This window comes from Hippocampus bargibanti, linkage group LG08, assembly GCF_051943395.1.
Source record: "Hippocampus bargibanti isolate YZ-2025 linkage group LG08, ASM5194339v1, whole genome shotgun sequence".
NCBI lineage: Eukaryota > Metazoa > Chordata > Actinopteri > Syngnathiformes > Syngnathidae > Hippocampus > Hippocampus bargibanti.
This window is the reverse complement of record NC_142741.1, coordinates 19,261,700-19,283,785: the sequence shown is the minus strand read 5'-3', so window position 1 is coordinate 19,283,785 and position 22,086 is coordinate 19,261,700. Positions and strand designations below refer to the sequence as shown.

The 22,086-nt window shown below is 43.0% G+C and overlaps 2 protein-coding genes across 2 annotated transcripts in view; one reads left to right on the top strand and one right to left on the bottom strand.

Moving 5' to 3' along the window:
- Positions 1–7,197: 7,197 nt before the first annotated feature.
- serp2 (stress-associated endoplasmic reticulum protein family member 2) lies at positions 7,198–12,863 on the top strand. Its single transcript, XM_089002469.1, has 3 exons — positions 7,198–7,384; positions 10,397–10,469; positions 12,420–12,863. Exons 1-3 carry the CDS (start codon positions 7,301–7,303, stop codon positions 12,458–12,460), a joined length of 198 nt encoding a protein of 65 aa, XP_088858595.1. The 5' UTR covers positions 7,198–7,300; the 3' UTR covers positions 12,461–12,863.
- Positions 12,864–13,715: 852 nt separating this feature from the next.
- LOC148894725 (TSC22 domain family protein 1-like) overlaps positions 13,716–22,086 on the bottom strand; it is a 39,947-nt gene continuing 31,576 nt past the window's right edge. The window contains exons 2-3 of the mRNA XM_089001920.1: positions 17,696–17,747; positions 13,716–15,169 (exon numbers count right to left, since the gene is read on the bottom strand). Coding sequence (XP_088858046.1) covers positions 14,903–15,169; positions 17,696–17,747 — 319 coding nt within the window. The 3' untranslated portion in view covers positions 13,716–14,902. The remainder of the gene's footprint in view (positions 15,170–17,695; positions 17,748–22,086) is intronic.

Here is a 22,086-nt window from a genome sequence, read left to right as displayed (position 1 = left end):
GGTACAAGTAGCCCTGGATCATTAGCACCAAGTTTAAATGATATCTCAAGCCATCCTACATAAGGCATATCCGTTCCATTAGCTGCCACAATATTGAGAGTGTTATCAGGGTCAATAAGTTCATTCACATTTTTCAATGACACGTCAGGTAAGTTTGTTTGTTTCCATAACTCATCTACAGCACACACCTGGGACCCCGAGTCCCAGAGTGCTTCAACCCTTTTGTTACCCAAAAAGCACCGAATAAGACATTTCTTTCCCACTAACTCCCTGACCGAAGGTAATTTGCCACACTGGTTCTTATCTGTACGCTCGACAAATGACTGCTTATGTCTCTTCTGAACGGGGCCACGTGTGTGGGGCTTACATTCCATTTTCATAGCACCACTGTAACACTGGGACCTATCTGTCTCTGTGGTCACACCATGTCCCACTGGAGTAACCCTTTCTAGTTTAAAGCATGGTTCCTAGCTGAGTTCTGTGCTTTGCAGCCTGCTCTGAAATGTTCACTACTTCCACATTTAAAACAGTGCTGACAATATTCTTCACCTGTCTGAATACAGGAATAACACCTGGGATGAGGGCGACGGGGCATGTAGTACTGCGGAGGGGCGAACCGCTGCTGGAACTGTGCTGCCCCCCTCATCGGCCTGGGGCCTGGTGCTGGGTGGTACTGCTGAAGAGCTGATGGGGAGTGCTGGGTGTAGTAGTGCCTGGCTGGTGGATCTACCTGATATTGTGAAGGTGGAGTGAAGGCGACCTGTTCAGGGTAGTGGTCAGGCAGGCGTTCAGGTCCTCCGCTGGTGGGCTGAGAAGTGGCTGTTGGTTTCTGAATAGTCTCTTTGATCTGGGACACTTCTGCACGCAGCTCTTTTAACAGCATCATCTCTGACCTCATCTCTTTGATCTCTGAAAGGAGTTCATTCGGCACAGTAACAGTATTCTGCTTTAAGACTGTCTTCTTCCCAATCGGGACTGGTGTGTCATCTACCTGGACAGTGTTCAGCGTTGTCACCCGTGCAGCAGCATTTTTCTTTTTTTCCTGTCGCTCTTTTTCATTTGCACATGCCATGTTTAATTTTTCTAACAGTACTTCATCTGATGTGGTGGTTAGCAGGAGGAAAGGTTGCATGTCACTCTGTAACCCCGTCAGAACTGTGTGCAGGAATAAACTCTGGACCAACGTGGGATCATACTTCACCCCTGATTCGGCTTCTTGAGATGCAAAAAGAATCATTTGACGAAGATCCATTGCACGCAGTAGAAATTTCTGTGGGGACTCTTTATTAGTCTGCACTTCCGACGAGAGCTGCTTGTACAACTCAGTGGCTCCTCTCTCTTGATAGTGAGATCGGAGAATCCTTCGTAAAGAAGTTAGGGTAAGATTTTCTTTCCCTTCGAGGTAGCTTCTCAACTGCAGACCTGGTGTTATGGCACGAACCACTGCATCGATGATCTCATCCCCCTGGTAGCCTTTACTGAGCCCACTTTCTATCTGTCTGACCAAATTAGGAAATGTGAGTTTATCTTTTTGTCCGAGTTCACCTATTTGTCCAGATATTCTGAAATCTTTGCGCCAGGGGGCAGTGTCTGGGGGCACTATGCTTCTCTTTCGCACTGCATCCCGACCTTTTTCACTTGGTTTGGCTATTCCTGGTTCAAAATCTTTTATACTTTCAATCAAGTCCTTTATACGTAGCAAATCTGATATTCCTCCATCTTCTAGCTCTAATTCAGCTCTTTCAATGTAGGTTGACACAATATTAATTAGTTGGCCTCGAGTCTTTCCTGTAAGTTGCTCTCTTTCCAGTCCAGATATTTGGATTTCAGCACATAACTCTGACAACTGTTGAAAATTCAGTCCAAATAACTTGCCTTTGATGTCCAACTGTAATTCCTCTAACGCCATTTTCGAGAGGGTAGACGCAGTTCAGCTGGCCGGATTCACTTCAAAGTCTTCCAGTGCCCTCTAGTGGTGGCTGTACGCACAGAGATGCAACTAGAGCACATGTAGAAACAAACCAGTAAACGGCGACGCCACTCCGACTGGGTTGATTGGGGATATTCGGCGCGAGCTTCTACCCACGGCGAGTAGACAACACTCGAACGCAAATATCCCAGCGGTGCCTCCAAAATGTTGCGCTCTCCACTATAGTAAGGGAGATACGGTGTTGTGGGATCCAGAAAAAAACCACAAGACAAGCAATGTGATACGTCTTGACTCAACAGTGGTTTACTTCGAATGCCCCGATCTAATGCAAACGTACGCGCACAACAATTTCCGGTCCAACGATCTAAATCGGTCCGACACGAAACACGAACCGAAGCAGGCGTTCCATGTTTAAATAAACATTTTCGATATATATCATTTGTAAACCAATAGAACTACGCGAATGTAACCAAAATAGGAAATACGATAATTTACAACCTGTCACAGTTGCAGGTTCAACACTTCCTCCAACATTTTGATGTCCTCAATGCGTGGATGCCATCTAATTATAGGTTTCGATGAGAGTGGACCAACACACAAATACGCTCAGTCTGTTCCAGCTGAGACCCCCCCCCCCCCCCAATGGCCCCCCAAGCAAATTCATTACACATAAAGTAAGTTTTTAATTCACCAGTCATGGTACATTCAGCAGTCACAATGTCAGACTGGGCTTGTCTCTTGATTGTTTGATCTCCTCAGTAACGTTGATGCAGTTACTAGGCAACTAGAGTGAGTCTCTCTGAGCACCTCCTCAAACTGAGTATCTGTCATAAGTCAACCATAACTGCTTCAGAAACGATATAGAACTTAATAGGAATAGTGGTTTGTTAACGTCAGCTGTGGAAATTGAAAAAAAAAACTTTACAATTTATCAGCACAGCTGATAAATCTATTTCGTAAGATGGCGCCCCCCTGTGTGGCTGCCTCCACAGCAGCTCTTTCCCTTTCTTGTCTACTTTTTCACTTCTTTACTTTTCCGTTTTTGTTTTGCCTGATCTCGCTCCATAAACCTACGGAGAGGAGATGGGCATCTTTTCTTTTGCTCATCGCCGTTATTTTTTACTTTTTCATCGCTCCTGTGAACGGGGAATCCACGCGCACGCGGAATCCCATTGTTTACAGTCGAGACCAGCTACTAGCGTGGCGGGCTAATAGCGGACTAGCGGCCGCCGCACCAGACATCCCCGATGAATTGAAGAGGAGGAAACGAGGATGTCGGGCCGGGAAAGATCGCCGCAAAAGAACGAGGAAATACCGACACGTTCTCCCGTCCGTCATCATGGGGAACGTGAGATCGCTCCCAAATAAAATGGACGAGCTGGCGGCGCTAACGCGACATCAGAGGGAGTACCGGGAAGCCAGCTTGCTACTCGTCACGGAGACATGGCTTTCGGCAATCACTCCGGACGCCCACGCAGAGTTGGAGGGCTTCCAACTCGTACGAGCGGACAGAAATGAAGGCAGCGGTAAGCAGAAAGGAGGGGGGATTGCTGTATTTGTGAATGACAAATGGTGCAATCCTGGGCACATCACGGTGAAGGAAAAACTTTGCACTCGGGACATCGAGCTGCTAGCCGTTAGCCTTCGGCCGCATTACCTGCCACGGGAATTCTCACACGTCATAGCCGTGACGACGTACATTCCCCCTACGGCAAATGGCGGCGCTGCCTCCGATGCCCTCATATCTGTTGTAAACAAGCTGCAAACCCAGTCCCCCAACGCCTTGTTTATCATCTCAGGGGACTTCAATCACATTTCCCTGAAATTCTCCCTCCCAACATTCACACAGTATGTAACTTGTGCCACCAGAGACAATAACATATTGGACCTATTTTATTCAAACGCCAAGGATGCATACAAACCCTCCCCCCTCCCCCCTCTCGGAAGAGCAGACCACAATATGGTTTATCTCCAGCCTGTGTACAAACCCCTTGTCCAGAGGCAACCAGCTGTGACCCGCACGATCAAAAGATGGTCCACAGAAGCTGAAGAAGCTCTGCGGGACTGTTTTGATTCAACCAGGTGGGAGCTCTTTACTGAGATTCATGGGGAAGACATTGACTCACTCACCAACACCATCACAGACTACATTAACTTTTGTGAACAAAACACCGTACCCACCAGGACTGTGCGGTGTTTTGCCAACAACAAACCATGGATTAATCCCGACATAAAAGTCCTCCTGAAGGAGAAGAAAAGGGCTTTTGTGTCGGGCAACAGAGAGGAACTGAAGGCCGTGCAGATCCAACTGAGGAGGAAGATCAGAGAGGGGAAGAAGGCCTACAGGATGAAAATGGAGGAGCAGCTGCAAGCCAGCAATGTCGCTGGTGTCTGGAAGGGCCTGAAAAACATCTCAGGCCACAAAAGCCCAGTGACATTGAACGAAAAAGACAAGGACTGGGCAGATGAAATCAACCGCTTTTTCAATCGGTTTGACAAGACGCCAGCCGCCCCCGGCCCACCGTCAACTTCACCTGTAGCTGCACCTGCACCAACTCTCACTGTAGCCTTACCCTCCCTGCCCCCTCTCACGACCAGCTTTCCGCAACCAACAACTGCCCTCCCAACCGTTGCCACACCCTCAGCCGCCACTCTGCCTCCTGGTTCCTGCCTGTCTGTCACAACTGCGCAGGTGAGGAACCAACTGAGGAGGATGAAGGTGAGGAAGGCAGCAGGTCCGGATGACATCAGTTCCCGACTCCTCAAGACCTGCTCCGACCAGCTGTGTGACATTGTCCAGCACTTGTTCAACCTGAGCCTGAAGCTGGGCAGAGTTCCACAGCTGTGGAAAACGTCATGCCTGGTCCCAGTGCCCAAGATTGCCAACCCCAAAGAGCTCAACAGCTACAGACCGGTGGCGCTGACGTCTCACCTGATGAAGACGCTGGAGAGACTCGTCCTCGCCCACCTGCGACCGCTGGCAAGCTCATCGCTGGACCCGCTGCAGTTTGCCTACCAGCCCAGCATCGGTGTGGAGGATGCCATCATCTACCTCCTCCATACGGCGTTGCTGCACCTGGAGAATGCTGGGAGCACGGTGAGGATCACATTCTTCGACTTCTCCAGTGCCTTCAACACCATCCAGCCCAGTCTACTGGGGGACAAGCTGCAGCATGCCGGAGTCGACCATCACCTCACATCCTGGATTACAGACTACCTCACAAACAGGCCACAGTACGTGAGGGTAAAGAACTGTGAGTCGGACAGGCTTCTCTGCAGCACCGGAGCGCCGCAGGGAACAGTCCTGGCTCCATTCCTCTTCACCCTCTACACCTCGGACTTCAACTACAACACCCCAACCTGCCACCTTCAGAAGTTCTCTGACGACTCAGCTATTGTCGGCCTCATTACAGAGGGAGACGATAGGGAGTACAGGGGACTGACAAAGGACTTTGTGGACTGGTGCCAGCAGAATCACCTCCAGATCAACACTGGCAAAACCAAGGAGCTGGTGGTGGATTTCTGCAGGAAACAATCGTCACCTGCACCATTGAACATCCAGGGTTCGGACATTGAGAGGGTGACCTCCTACAAGTACCTGGGTGTTACTCTCAACAATAAACTGGACTGGACAACAAACACGGATGCCCTAATCAAAAAGGGACAGAGTCGCCTCTTCCTCCTCAGGAAACTGAGGTCTTTTGGAGTTCAGGGGTCACTCCTAAAGACTTTCTATGACTCTGTGGTGGCATCAGCCATCCACTATGGCATTGTCTGCTGGTCAGGCAGCATCACCACCCGGGACAGAAAAAGACTGGAGCGCTTTGTCAAGCGGGCCAGTTCTGTCGTGGGCTGCTCGCTGGACTCTCTTGAGGAGGTGGGCAACAGACGGACGCTAGCTAAACTAAAAGCTATGACGGACAGCCCCTCCCACCCCCTCCTGCCCATCCTGACAGCTCTGGGTAGCTCCTTTAGCCAGAGACTATTACACCCGCGCTGCAAGAAGGAGAGGTACCGCCGCTCGTTCCTACCGACTGCTGTCAGGCTTCACAATTCCCAATGATCACATGTGAAAAAAAAAAAAAAAAAAAAAAAAAACTGGACACTTGTAAATATGGGTTGTTGCAATATATCTAAATGCATTTCTTGATTCTGCACTATGTACAGTCTTGTTTATAGAACGGTTTTTGCACATCTACATTTGCACAGTATACAGTTGACATTTTTATTTTGTTATGCTTAGAATATCTTGTTTTCTATCCTTTCACTCCCACCCCAACCCCATCCCTCTTCAATTGCTGCTGTGGACTGCAAATTTCCCCATTGCGGGACGAATAAAGGTATTCTGATTCTGATTCTGATTCTGAAATTGTAAAGGTTTTTTTTAACTTTCTGAACATGACCTCTGGTAACTTAAAAGTAATCAATTGCCTCATATTGATGTCTGTTGAAGAGAGGGCATAGGTGCAACAGGAGATCCATAAACGCATTGGACTTCACAGATAAGTCATCAGAATCAGAATCAGAAAACCTTTATTTGTCCCACAATGGGGAAATTTGCAGTCCACAGCAGTGCAGTCCACAGCAGCAATTTGAAAGCGGATGAGGTGGGGGTGTGTATGTGAAAGGATAGAAACAAGATACGTATTCTAAGCAGAGCAAAATAAAAATATCACCTGCATACGGGCCTTACATACGATTGTGTCATATATAAAAGGACAAAATGTTTGCTCTCCACTCGGAGTCTCCTCCTTACCTTATCGCAAATTTTATGTCATTTATTATTGAAAAATAACAGCTCATTTAGCACAGCTTGACTAGCACTGATAACTAGATGGTCACTCGGCCCACTAGACAAGCTAATACTGCGCGTGCTGTTTTTGGGTCAACTAATATATACTGTTAAACAACCCTTTATCGTTATATTACATATTAAAACTGTTTTCGATAGTGTTTCCAATTTAAATCCTTAAGGACCACTGAACAGTGGAACTTTGTTGGAAAGTTACTCAAATGACGGTGTGAGTCCCGCAACACATTCCGCAGTAAAATGTTTTTTATTTTTTTTCTTCAATTTACACTCGAAATACAGAGATATAAATTAATGTTGCATATAATAAACTTTTTATTTCAAAGCGCGTGACTGAAATGAAGGCTATATCTTCATACAAAGCCACCCTGGTATTATAAACGCTTATTCTGAAAGCAAAAAAATAACAGTTTCCGGTTACATCCCGGCAAGCATTTCCATACTTGACACAGCTGGACAACAGTGTTATCATCCTTCATATTCCGGATTACCTCATATTTTAAAACAACACCAGTTTGTTTGTCGTTAGGGGAGGTTTAAATTTACAGACGTTGCGGAAGATGGTGGCCAAACAGAGGATCCGAATGGCGAACGAGAAACACAGCAAGAACATCACGCAGAGAGGAAATGTGGCCAAGACGCTGGTGAGCCCATTTAACTGTCAGCATGATGACATTAGCAGGAATAGGTGATGTCCTGGTCCTGCATTGTCATTTTCTTTCAGCTGCTTTAGGGGGATGAGACAAGAGCCATGTTCATCGTAGGAACTCCCCATCTTAGTTCTATATCAAGAATCATGTTTCCAATAATAAAAGTAATATTTATTCCACATCTCCTCCAAACTCTGGCTTGGAAGGAGGCTGAAAGAGAACAAGGATGGATAGTAATCATCCTCCAAACAAATACAGTGAGACCTCAACTTACAAACACCTTATCTTACAAACTTTTCGTCTTGTACACGTCAAATTTATGAAAATTAAACCTTATAATATGCACTATTTTCATAATACACACCCACCACGGCTGGCGGAGTGATCTTCGGCGGAAGCACACGACTGAACAGCATCAGAGGTTAAGTTACCAACAGTCCTTATGGAAGGTGACTCTCCTTCCATAAGCCATCAACGACCATCAAAAAGGTAAATAAAACTTTATTTTACATTACAGTTTATTTCTTTAATTACAGTCCTCATGTAATGCGCCTCTCTTTCCAAACAGCAATTCCCTTTGACCTTCAACCTCCAACGCCATTCCATCAAGCCTTAAATGACCATCACAAATGTAAATAAAGTGACTTTATGATACAATGCAGGCGGCCCGGTAGTCGAGTGGTTAGCACACCGGCTTCGCAGTGCAGAGATCGCCGGTTCGCGTCCCGGTCCGGCCTCCCTGTGTGGAGCTTACATGTTCTCCCCGGACCCGCGTGGGTTTTCTCCGGGTCCTCCGGTTTCCTCCCACACTCCAGAAACATGCATGGCAGGCAGATTGACCACTCCAAATTGTCCCTAGGTGTGAGTGTGAGAGTGACTGTTTTATGTCTTTGTGTGCCCTGCGATTGGCTGGCAACCAATTCAGGGTCTCGTGCCCGAGGACAGCTGAGATAGGCTCCAGCAACCCCCATGATAGAGTGTTTATGCACCATAAACACTCTATCACCTCGCGACCCTAATGAGGAATAAGCGGTACGGAAAATGAGATGAGATGATACAATGCAGTGTATTTCTTTGATTACAATACAATAGCACATTTATTATACATAGAATAAGGTATGTTGTGTGTAGTTTTAAGGCTTATTTAGTTGAAAAGTATATTTTATGGAAACCCGGGAACGGATTATTCCCATTTTATTGGTTTCTTATGGGAATTGTTTTTTGAGATACACACTTTTCGCCTTACACACTCTGTCTGGGAACCAATTAAGTTCGTAAGTTGAGGTCTCACTGTATTTTATTTTGATCCTCCAAAGGGGATTTATCAAGATTTAAATCAACATTTAAATGCCTTAATTTCAATTCAAATAGACTGCTAACACTGCTGAATATGTGCTTTTTTATGTAATTAGAAACAGTAAAATCAAAGTGTTCCCAAACAAGGGAAATGTGACTTCTTAGCTCAGTCTCGCAGATACACACGTCAGGTATAACAGCAGGCTCAAATCCTAGAACTGCTTCATGTCAAAAAAGGGTACAGCAAGTGCTGAAGAATTATTTTTATTTCATATTATTTGTTATTCAGATTTTTTTTGTTTGTTTTACTTCAATATGGCACTGCGAGAGTGGCTGCCTTTCCAGGAGTTCCTGTATTTTGTTTTTCTACTTCTTTCTTTCCTTTCCTCTTCCTGTCATAACTTTGCTGCTGTGAAATGTAAATTTCTCCACTGCAAGACGAATAAAGGTACATCCAACCAATCCAATCCACAAAATGTGATATGACCGATAGCCATCATTGCATATTGTTGCCACTTCATACCAGACTCTGTACTGTATTTGCATTGCCTGCTAATTGAACCACTTGTTAAAGCAGTCATAATTTCCGTGTATGGCCCAAATGAAGCGTTCCTCCACACGTTTTGTTTAAATGACTCTCCGATTATGCGACACAAGCCTCGGAGCCCTTGCACATTTCATCCCATCACTAGTGAAATTAGATTGGATTTACCGTTTTTAGTCTCGCAGTGGAGAAATTTACATTTCACAGCAGCAAAGTTATGAAAGGAAGATGAAAGGAAATAAATACGTTGAAAAACAAAATACAAGAGCTGCTGGAAAGGCAGCCACTCTTGCAGCACCATCTTGAAGTCAAAAGAACAAAAAAAACCCAGATAACCAATAATATGACAATACAAAGACGCAGAGATACGTCTGTGTAAGCTCTCAGTCGTACAGGAGTGGTCCATCGATGAAAAGGTTTCTTCAGCCGTCATCTGTACTTCTTTGAAGGTGTCGGACGTTTCGCTTCTTATCCAAGAAACTTCATCAGGAAACTAAACTACCAGTAAGACTTTAGTTTGACACAGAGAGTCGTTCATTCTTAAGTACTTCCTGTACCCTCTTTGTGACATGAAGCAATTCTAGATGAAACGGGAGAGGATCAAAGTGTCCTTTTCACCAGTGGATGAGGTAATAGATATCCGTCATGTTTTATTATCAGAGGACTGTGGAAAAAAAGAGTTCTTAACCTGGATTTAAAGGCATTTATACTTGAGTCTGACTTCGCTTTTTTTACTTGCATCATAACAGCTAAATGCCGCTTCACCATCTTCACTTTGAAATCTGTACTCCACTAACACTAGTAATACTCGTTTGCCTGATAGTTACTAGTCCACAGTTTTGCCTCACTGTTAACATGCAATTGTTCTACAAGTATGGCAACGTCATGAGTGTGCAGAAATGTCAGACAGTAGAGGTCATAGACAGTAGTTAGACATCATGTGCCATATCCGTCCTACTAGTGAGGACAAAGCACATACTATTAAGTGGACTTTATTTGGCTATCAAATCGACTTTCTGAACACTGGAACAGATCAACCAGGACTAAAACTGAGTAATTAGCTCTTTGAAATAGTATTTTCTTCTAAAAGATGTTTTACTCTTTCCTCTACTGTGCTAATTATCTTGTTGTGTGTGTGAATGTGCATGTGTGTGCGTTTCCCATAGCGACCACAGGAGGAAAAGTATCCAGTGGGCCCCTGGTTGCTTGCCCTTTTTGTGTTTGTTGTGTGTGGATCAGGTATGTACTACATACAGGTTAGAGCAAAAGTGACAGTTTTGAAAAGATTTACCTTGATTTCATTTATTTATATCACAAAACAATTTGGACAACAATGTGGAGGTTTTTTTATATCCACTGTATGTTTTGAAATACAGTAAAGTCTCGTTATATCGATATTCAAGGGAGTCCGCAAAAATATCGATATAACCGGGACTATCGATATATCCGACCCTGTTTGCATGTAATTTTCTCCGTGCGTGCATAGGAATAGTATCGATATAACCGGGACTATCGATATATCCGATATCGATATAACGAGACTTTACTGTATATTACCAAGGGAGATTTCATGTAGTACCGTATTATCCGGTGTATAAGGCGCACAGGAGTACTCGGCGTACCCCCAATGAATGGTGTATTTTCACACCATTTCCAGATGTAAGGCGCACCTTCAATGAATGAAAACAGTTTTCCAAATATAATCTATAAATATATAACGTTTCCCAAATATAATACACATCACAATATAAGGCGCTCAGTGACGCAGTCAGGGGAGGCAGGTGAGGCAGTGCCTCACCTGTCATCTTGGAAATATTAAAAGAAAAAATAAATGAAACAGTTGTATTTATTTAGTGATTTGTACTTTGAAGTTCTTTTCCATTTAACTTCAGCATTTTGGGATTTTTTTTCAAAATCGCTGAATTTTCACATTTACCGTTCAAATACTAAGTAGAGACGAGCGGTGAGGCAGCAGCCAGCTGAGCCTCAACATGGATTGCGCAATCACTATGCTTACTGTGCTGGCTTGCTCTGCAGTGAGACCGCATTGCTGTCCATCTGCATATCGCTATTATAGTGTTCCAAAACTTTTAGTATATGAACTAAATTTCTACACTTGCTGGTGTATATAATGTAGAAGAGTCACTGTACATTATAAACACTGTACTACAGTGTTTATTTTATTTTATTTTGATCAAAACTGTGTGCATAGGTGAGGCACACAGTTCTCCTGCCTCATGACAGGGGGCGCTGGTGATTGCAGATTCTTCTTGCGCCTCCTTGGCTGCAGAATAATAGAATTAGTGAGAGCGAGCTACAGTAAACAATGACCAAGTTAAGTGCAACCATCCAGTCATTTTTTCGTGTTTCTTGGCCTTATTTTCAGAATGGAGGATTACATATCTAAATTGAAAGAAATAGAGAGACTTTTAAAACTGAAGAAAGATAAGGAAGGCTTCTACAAAGAAGTTATGGAGATGCCTTTCTTCAGAAGGAGCGGCACATGGACTTCATTTATTCGTAAAGATAACACGATAATCACATTTTTTTTATTCTTTTTTCTATGCTACAGTTTATATAAAGGATGCTGACATGACATTTTAAACAAAACACGTTAACTGTTGTCAATCAAATGGTGATTAAGCTACTCTGTAGAGTTCATGTTCATGACTGTGATGACGTCAGTGCCTCACCAGCCATGAACCTCACCGCACATCACTGAAGGCGCTACAGTTGAGATTGGGGTTGCGCACTCTTTATTATACATGGGGAAATAAAGTTAGTGGCTGCTAACAGTCATTGCGAGACCTGTTGTGGCTCAATATTGCTTCACATATAAGGTGCACCTGTGCATAAGGCGCAAATAAAGGCTGTTGGGTGTGCCTTATACACCGGAAAATACGATATTCATGAGTTGTAAGATTTTTTTTCTCTTCTGCACCTCACTTGAACCTTTTTTGTTTTTTTTTGCATTACTGCACTACATCGTTTTACATATGACACTACCTCATTTTACACTTACAATTTACATGTATTGTCTGTGATCAATTGTCTGTCTTTTTTAGTCACATTATAAGTGGCACACTGGGTCAGAGAGGCCAGTAATTTAATCTTTGCTGTATGTCATGCATATTAGCATATTTAACAATAAAGCTGACTTTGACTTTGATTTACTGGTTGTCCTCTCAGCCATATTTCAGATCATCCAAAGTATTCGTATGGGAATGTGATACAGAGACAACACCTTGACTTGCTTCAAGTGCCCACTGAGCCTGGCCAGGGTACACACCTGATCTCCTCCAACCCCTCCCAACCAAAAAAGGGCAGAGAGAAAGCCACCAGGCCTCAGAGAGTACATTTAACACCACCACCGCCCGTCATTCGCAATTGCAGTGTTGGAGTCTGTGGTGCTGACAGCTTTTCTATGGACAGTCTAAAACCATGCCGGCTGTGTCTTGTTAACGCATTTGACTCTAAACTGTGAGAACGTGTGCACGTTTGCGTGAGACTGTTTACGCACATGAATATATCCAGACATTCCTGCTGACAATGTGCCATACTTGCCTGTTGCAGTATTCATCTGTCTTGTGTAAGAAGGCTCTTTTTATTCTAATAAATTTTGAGCATTTCGCAAGCGCCACATTTTATGTTTCTTTGTAACCTCCCCTAGCTGCACTCATTGATCACCCAATAAGGCGACCTTTCATGTATCGAGTTGGAAAAAACAATTTTAAGATGAACAGTTTTGGCTGGGTTGTGTTATTCAGAGAGGATGCCAAGCAACAACACAATGAATGAAATGAAACAACATAATGAATGGCCACATCACCAATCTGCAGCCTTTAAAAATTGGGTGGCCCCATTGCCATGACATGGGCCAGCATGTGAGCTAGCAATTAGTTCTCATTTTATTGAGCAAGCTGGCTCGCAGACCAGTGGTGGAACCATCCCAAATGTCGAGCCATTTTGCCAAGGTCCAAAAAGTCCAGACAATTGACAAGGTTCAAAATCTGAACAATTCAGGACTAAATTATTCTCAGTTTTCATACTTGTTTCAACACTTCATCAAAGACTACATGGTATTTATTGCCTATATTTGCTGAATAACAGGCACTTCAGCAATGTTACAAAACTGTAAATTGAACTATAAAACACAAACTGGCAAAAGGTAAACTATAGTAGCCTACATAGTTCATGACCGGTTAACGTGAGACCAAGGACCTCACAAATGTAATTGACCTGGTTTTCATTAAGGAAAGCAGTTACATTTGAGTTGCAATTGCTCTTTATTTTAAAATGTTCCTCTTTAGTTGACACAAAGCCATTTTTTCGGAAAGATCTTACTGACCAGACCCGAGCACACAGCTTCATGTGCACCAAGAGCTGCACAGCTTCCAGCAGTGTAAACTATCATTGTCACATTTGCTAGGTTGATCTTCCTCCCAAACCACCCATCACAAAGAAGCAGGGCTACAAAACACCGGACACGTATTCAGGATTTTAATGAAAGTTGTGGGTGCAGCTTTCAAGTGCAATTGCGGTCTGGTATGTTACAACTTCTCATCCAGTCTTGCAGAAACATGCACAAACCATCATGAACATATAATCGTAACAGAGAATGTCATGGAAAAACATCAAGTTGTTTTTTTTCCAATGTTGAAAAATTCATTTACTGTTCATCCAAAAGTATTTTACTGTCCAAAAACAAAACACTAAATCATAAAAAAGTGCAATATAACAGAAAAGAAAAAAAAAGGTTTACAGTAAGAATGAATGTCGCAGTGGCGGTTCAAGATTACATTGTTGGCTGCACCTTGTCAGTTTAAATAACCAAACTCGTTCGATCCTGAAAACACAAGCTTTTAAAAATAGACAACAGCCCGGGCAAGGTGCAAGGTAAGCATGTTGCTGCTCACACCATGTGACCAAGATACTAATGCATCTGCTGTTTCTCTTCCTCTCATTATTTTACATGTTTACTTACACTATACAGAAATGTACATGTTTTTTTTTGCCTGCCAAACAATGTTGTGTCCAGACCACTGCAGATCTAAGAAATGTGAAAAGAAATAATGAGAATGTAAGAAAACATCTCGTTTGTTCCACCAAAGCCAAGCAACACAATCCATGCAGATGTTATTTCGAAGGGCTCCCCCCTCGCTCCCCATTCCAGATGGGGACTTGGTCTTAATATTTGCTCACATTCGTTATTTGTCATTCTGGAAAGGCCTTTTCTTTTAATGTAACGTCAGCTTCTGGGCATGAGAAATACATTTATTTACAACATATGACAAGGAGAGAAAAAAATCAAAAGCAAACAAACAAAAAAGACTTTCATTCTTCTACCTGTAACATTAGAACAATTGACATCGCTTCAAAGCCACACACAGGCACAGTGATCTTTTCAGCATCTGTGTTGAAGTGTGTGTGGTTTTACTTATTGTTGAGAAAACATTCTAGCTGATATGTCCACTTTTTTCTTCATTTGTTTTTGGCAATTTTTCAATTAGTTGCAGGATTGTCGCCTTGTGCAGCACTTGTCCCACTGGATGCATCCTTCTCAGGGATAAATATGTGCAAATTCTTGGATCAACAGCATCGACTCCTCTTCCTCATCACCTGCTCATTTAGTGTAAGCAAAAGTCGTGTTGAGTCAGTCTGCGTGCGTCGGGCTACGCTGAGGGGCCGGAGGTGTGCGAGACGGATTGAGCGAGGGTACAAGCGGCACTTGGGATGGCGACCGTTGTGGAGGTGGCGGGCGGGGAGGCAGTGTGGACCTGCGCCTGGAACTGTGCCATTTGCTCTGGGCTGGCCAGCGTTTTGAGCAGGGTATTCTCCTGCTCTAGTTGGGAGTTGCGGTCAATGAGCTCCTTGATCTGCTCCTTCAAGACTTCTACCTCCTCGCGCACGGCGTACATCAGGTGACTCTTTACCAGGTCCTGAAACAGACAAAGTCAAATGTATTATAACACTGACACACGTCAGCCGAGTTTGGCACACATTTTAAAAGGCCTGCATGGAATGATGAAACCTATCAAGACCATGCCAGATTTCATACGTGCCAACAGTCAGAGCTAATCTATTTACTGAATTGAAATTGCTGAAAACTGATTGACTCTGGGAAAACACCCCATGCAACGTGCCAATATTTATGATAGTTATGATCTATGTTGATGCTTACTCTGTTGTTAAAGCGCGATATAAATCAATATGTATTATACTCTTAGTGTGAAGCGAATTCACGAAGCATTGGATTGCTCACATAATTCTATAGGAATGGGAGCTGAGTTTGCACAGTCCTGAGACCAGGTTCGTCTTATCCTCTGTGGTGTGTTATTGCAACACAAATTACTAAAGCCCTGGAGAAATACCATCCATCTATCAAATACAGACAGCTAATACTAGCTACAATGGCTACATTGACTGTGCATGCTAGCAATCTGCAAACGTTCTGGTGACGTGTTCAATATTACTTTGAGAACAACCTGTGTGATGTCCTTTAGAATGCGTCAGAACACAGTATGATTCTTGATTCCGAAATGCTTTGGAATTCCTTCCCCACAAACGTCGGAAGCCATTTAATTCTTAACTCCTCTCTGGTTGGCAGGTGATGCAAAGTGTTAGTTTTAGATTTGCATAAAATACAAGTATGCATCTATATAGCCAAAGTTTAGTGGGTGGATACCAACAACTAAGTGCACAGCTACTTGAATAATAAGTGTGTTTATACCAAAACAACCAAAAATCTTTGTGCTTCCCTTTTCATTTTAAATGGCGTTCGCACAAAATTGACAAAGCACAAAGGTTCTCAAACATAAACATGGGCACATCTCATTTTGATCTATGTTATGAATAAAACATGTTTACATTGATTCTATGAGACTTAGGGGATTTTCCCTCTGAATATTGTGGAATGACTAAATGGAGTCTTCTTCCTTTCGGCTTTTCCCTTCAAGGGCTCGCAACAGCGAATTACTGTCCTCCATCTTCAGAGGTTTGATTCGCATGTTTGTTTTGGCCAAGCTTTTACGTCGGATGCCCTTCCTGACACAACCCTCTGCATTTATCCGGGCTTGGGACCGGCACAAGAAGACACTGGCCTATGTACCCTTGTGGCTACAGAACAAGCAACTCTATGAACTTAATAAAGATGAAGATGCTCAGTAAAAGGCTCCCAAACACAAAATGGTCATCGACACAGCAACATTCACTAAATGCAGTGCGGATAATTATTACAAGGATAGAAGAAGCAATGTCATGTTTTATAGACTCTTCTAAGTTATGAATCACGGTAATATGTCTGCACAACCTCAAAAGTCTTCCTTGAAAAAATAAAGACCTAAATGTTTCAGACATGCTTTCTCATTAAAATGTCATGTCATCACAAAGAGGGTACAGCAAGTCCTGAAGAATGAATGTCTCTCTGTGTCTTTGTTTTGTCATATTGTCTCTATGCTGTCATATTATTTGTTAATTAGTTTTTTTTTTGTTCTTTTGACTTCAAGACGGCGCCCCGAGAGTGGCTGCGTTTCCAGCAGCTCATGTATTTTGTTTTTCTACTTTCATTCCTTTCATCACTTTGCTGCTGTGAAATGTAAATGTCTCCACTGTGAGACTAATAAAGGCAAATTCAATCCAAAACTACAGTTCTGTCTTAAAATGTTGTCAATATTTTATTCGGTACATGATGCATTGTGTATTAATAATCAATGCTACTTGTGAATGAGATTTTACAGACTTATTTTCATTCAAATATTTATGCTAAATTTCTTAAAAATGATATGGATCCAGTCCATAAAGGCCCATTGCTGTGATCACACTGAGCAAATATGAGGTCTTTAACTTTATCATGTTGTCCTTGAAAAAGCTCAGTAAACGATCGTGTATTTACACACACCGTATTGTCTGAATAAAACTTCAAATACTGTGTATTTTACACACCTAAGTGGGCATTACTCGACGATAAGATTTCACATGCGATAACGTGTGAGTTCTGCCCATTAAAAAAAAAACAGCCAATGAGCGGTCTGGATTTTTTTTTTTACCCACTGTGTATATCGTCTTGCCTAGCAACAGAACCGAGAGTAAGGACAACAACATAACAGCAAAGTCACTTCGCATTATGTAAAATAAATTAATGTAATCTACAAATTCCCAGACCTGATACTGAACCGTTATACAACGTTAAGTCCAACCCTCAACGCCGTGGTTCACGGAGTAACATTGTACTATTGTAGTTTGCAACCTTACGCAGTTCAAGGCGAAAGCGAGGTACATGATAAAAGGTACAGGGCCTATTCATTGTTTTGGCACGGTATTGTTTTCATAGCTGACTCCATTTTGGGATAGAAATTCCCCTGAAGGCATTTGAAACGGCCAGTCGTTTCCAAGTGGGCTCCCGACGGTGACAAAAGGGTATTCATCACGCATGGTATTTCAAGTGGAGGACTGGTAATAAAACTCACCATCGCCTGTTCGATCTTGTTGTCGATGGCCACAACACTGGCTCCCGACGAACTGGGAAAAAAAAGAAAGGATATTAATTTGGGGTTAAGAAGGCATTGCAGATATCCACAACGAATATTAACATGTATCATCTGTGTCCCATGAGGCCATTTCCCCTGCAAGTTGAGCATCCACCGCGGAGGCAGGTGAGACGAGGCAGCTTAACAACGCTTAACAGTTAGCCAACAACAGCTGATAGTTTACCTGCTATCGAGCTTCACGTGCGAGTTTTCTGCGCTTAATAACGACGACAGGAACGAGATGGAGATATTTCGGAGCTGGCAGACGCCAAGATCCATCGCCACCGTGTAGCAAGGCGTATTCATGGCGCTTTGTGCGTTAGTTATAGGAGCTTGAGTTCAGGACAAAAGGAGTCCGCCGTGACCCGATACGGACACTGCGCGATCAGCTCCCAGGGACACATTCACGCGAGACGTTCGGATTGAGGACCGAACAACACGAACGCACAACTCAAGGTCAGCAGAGCTTGATTCAGCACACAAGACGACGCCCGCAGCTCAGAACAGGCTCGCGTGATGTCGTCCGTGACGTAACTAGGAGGACTGGTCCCAGATTGGACGAGGCACTTCGCATTTGCCTAATATGTTCAGAAACGCCCCCACCTGCCGCTCAGCTGACATATTTGCATAGAATATTCGAGTATCACAAAATGAGGTGGATGAAACCGGGAAGAACCGGATGAGACTGAAAGGGAGAAAAAAGGCAATCTCTTTGACTCTCCGGTGACAAAACACGCCCCCAACTAATATTTTAGCAGATGTCAGCACAATATTTCATTCTCTATTTTTGGAATAAATATTTAAACAATATCTATTTACTGCGTATTTTTTTGCAAAACAAACAGTAAGAATAAAATGAACACAATCAAGCATTTTGATGGCCATTGCCTATTTAGGTTTGTCGTGTCAATGGCATCAAGAAGGGAGACGCTCGATGCTTCAGAAATTTAAGTAACGCGATTCGCATTAGCATGCATTGCCCCGGTGTGGAATTGTATGTCACTGCTTGTGAAGTGAGCTCAGTCGTTGGCACACCGGCATTAATTGTACTGCTGTTTTGTTGAATATGGCTCACATATAGAAGGAACAAACATATCAATTGTAAATTTGAATTGGCGATTGATGAATCCAGAATTGTGAACAATTTTGGCCGGATCATCTTGTTATAACAAATGTTAATCCAATTTATTACATTAATTATGATCCCTCAATTTGCAATCTGTATACAACTATGTTGGGATGCACGGAGCCAGGAAGCTAGCTGACTTGCATTTTCTCCAACAACTAAATGACTACTTCCAAATAGCTGTCCCATGATTGGGAAAAGGCGCTGCAAACAAATATCCTGGTGTGCACTGTTAATGTCAGTTTAGTCAACCAAGAGTACATGATAACAATGATCAATTGTGTCATGTATATTTGTAATATACTATATTGTAAACCAATGGTAGATAATCTTTTGGTAGCCTCATGAGACAACTGGGAGTCACGACTTGGATTTATACAAGACAGGAGATGTGAGCGAATCTCTTTTTGTCAATGGACGCAACATTCTTGTTTGCTTTCAAACTCGGCTCGCAGCAAATGTGTACACATTTTCGGCATGATGTCTTTGCTTCACTGATGAAGCAATACTTTGATTCTCTCCTCTTATCTATAACTGCTACAAATAACGTGTATAAAAAAGCAGCTCCCTTCTCTCTGGTGGTTGAGAGGAAAGAAATCTAATCTGTACTCTATGTTGCCCATAGAGCACATTTAACAATAAAATCGACTTTAACTTGAACATTGTGCCAACAGCTCACACCCAGCCCTCCACACACAATGAACCACATCTTCAAATTTTTATATATGCACATGCCAATCACTCGACCTACCCAATTTACCTGGTGCTGTCCAAGCACAGAGCAAATGCTGGAATTCACGTGTAGAGTCCCTGACAAGTCTTGTCGATTATCCAAGTTGTAGGACCAACAAATAACTTGACTTTTAGTTGAGCTATTGCAGCGGTGTCAAAGTCATTTTTTGCCGCGGGCCACATTGTAGTTATGGTTTCCTCTCGAGGGCCGTTATGAATTTGGGGAACCCATTAGAATGTTTAAATCCCTTCAAATATTACATACAGAGCACAAAGCAAATTAATGAATAACTCGTTTTCAAATCTGAAGTCAAGAATAATGACTGGTTGACATCCAAAAATATGAAATTTTGGCTCAGATTTTAGCAATCATCATGGAATTTAACAAGTTTGTTTGCTTTCGCGGGCCGGAAAAAAAATGATGTGGCGGGCCGGATTTGGCCCGCGGGCCTTGACTTTGACACCTGTGATCTATTGGAATCAAAAATGGCTTATATGAAAGGCCAAGCCCTCTAGATTATGCTTATTATACCAAAATAAAGTTTTTTATCATTGAGTTTTATTATTTAATTAGGACAGCAAGATCAGACTTTGCTGGGACAAAAGTCTTGTCGCATACAAAAATAATGTCGAATACATATATTTCATTTTGAATACATAAAAATGCTACAATAACGTCAGAACATAAAGTCATGATGCCTTAGAAAAAGAATTAATATGGTGTATGGCTGCCATGAGCATGGAGGACTGCATCCATACGTCTCGGCAATGACTCAATTAACTTATTGATGAAGTCGTCTGGAATGGCAAAGAAATCAGTCTTGCAGGACTCCCAGAGTTCATCAAGATTCTTCGCTTTCATCTTCCAAGCATCCTCCTTCATCTTACCCCAGACATGTTCAATCACGTTCATGTCTGGTGACTGGGCTGGCCAATTCTGGAGCACCTTGTCCTTCTTTGCTTTCAGGAACGTTGATGCGGAGGCTGAAATATGTGAAGGAGCACCATCCTGCTGCAGAATTTGCCCTTTCATGCGGTTTGGGATGTAATGGGCAGCAAGAATTTCTTGATACTTCACGCACAACCCCATACAGGATGTAATCCCAAACCATGATATTTCCTCCACCAAACTTGACTGTTGTCTGGGTCAATCTTGGGTCCGTGCGGGTTCCAGCAGGTCTTCTGCAGTATTTGCGGCGATTGGGATGCAGTTCAATGAACGATTCATCAGAAAAATCAACCTTCTGCCACTTTTCCACTGCCCATCCTTTCTGCAAGCTGTGGGCCTTAGCAAATGCAACACGATTGTTTCGTTGTCTTCTGTTTAATGCTGGTTTCTGAGCACTAACTCGGCCATGGAGACCACTGCGTGAGAGAATTAGACAAACTGTTCTTGAGATACAGGGGTTTCTCCGCTGCAGTTGAAAAAGGGCTGGCCTTGGACTGGCGAAGCAACAGACGGTCCCCACGAACAGTTGTTTTATGGGGTCTGCCTGACCTGGGCTTGTCATGAACGTCACCGGTTTCTTCAAATCTTTGTCTAATCCTCTCCACTTGACGTTTGGACACATTAAAGATGTCTGCCACCTCAGTGGCAGACTTGGTCTTCAGGCTCTTGATGATCATTGCCGAGACGTATGGATGGAGTCCTCCACGCTCACGGGAGCAATACACAATATTAATTCTTTTTCTCAGGCATCATGACTATGTTCTGACGTTATTATAGCATATTTGTGTATTCAAAATGAAATATATAATTTCTATATTATTCTTATATGCCACAAGACTTTTGTCCAAGCAAAATCTGACCTTGCTGTCCTCATTAAATAATAAAACTCAATGAATGATACAAAACTTAATTTTGGTATAATAGGCAAAACCTAGAGGGCTTTGCCTTTCATATAAGCCATTTCTGATTCCAATAGATCAACTACAAGTCAAGTTATTTGTTGTTCCTACAACTTGGATAGGCAATGACTTTTGTCAGGGACTGTATGGATTGGATTGGATTGGATATGCCTTTTGTCATGATGCCAAAAGAAATGTTAAATAATTTTGTGTGTTCTGGATTTTGGATGGGAGAAAGGTGCGCATTTCTCCCCATCCAAAACAGTAGAGTTGGGCGACCACTAATTGATTTAGACTGATTGAGAAGGTGATTGCAACCACCTGGGAATGGCCAATTGCCGCTGGGACCTGATTGGCCAGAAGCTCAGGTGAAGCACCTTTAAAGCCAGACTGAGCCAGTCTCTTGGAGGAGGAAGAAGAGGGACAAAGGACAACCTGGAGAGCGGTGTTACCTGGGGCCTGCCGAAAACTGATATCAACTTCAAATAAAGAAAACTCACAATACCCTTCCTGCATCTGGCTGAGTGAACTTTTATCCTCTTTCCACCTGCTTGCTGTCTCGCCGCACGACAATTGGTGGCAGCGGCGGGATCGTTTCACCCTGCATGAAGAAGGTGGGATCGTT

What these genes read in the sequence shown, in the direction of transcription:
- serp2 (XM_089002469.1), top strand. Translation starts at nt 7,301, where the DNA reads ATGGTGGCCAAACAGAGGATCCGAATGGCGAACGAGAAACACAGCAAG. An exon ending in GAAATGTGGCCAAGACGCTG is followed by an intron (nt 7,385 to 10,396) that starts GTGAGCCCATTT and finishes CGTTTCCCATAG; the next exon opens with CGACCACAGGAGGAAAAGTA. An exon ending in GTTTGTTGTGTGTGGATCAG is followed by an intron (nt 10,470 to 12,419) that starts GTATGTACTACA and finishes TTGTCCTCTCAG; the next exon opens with CCATATTTCAGATCATCCAA.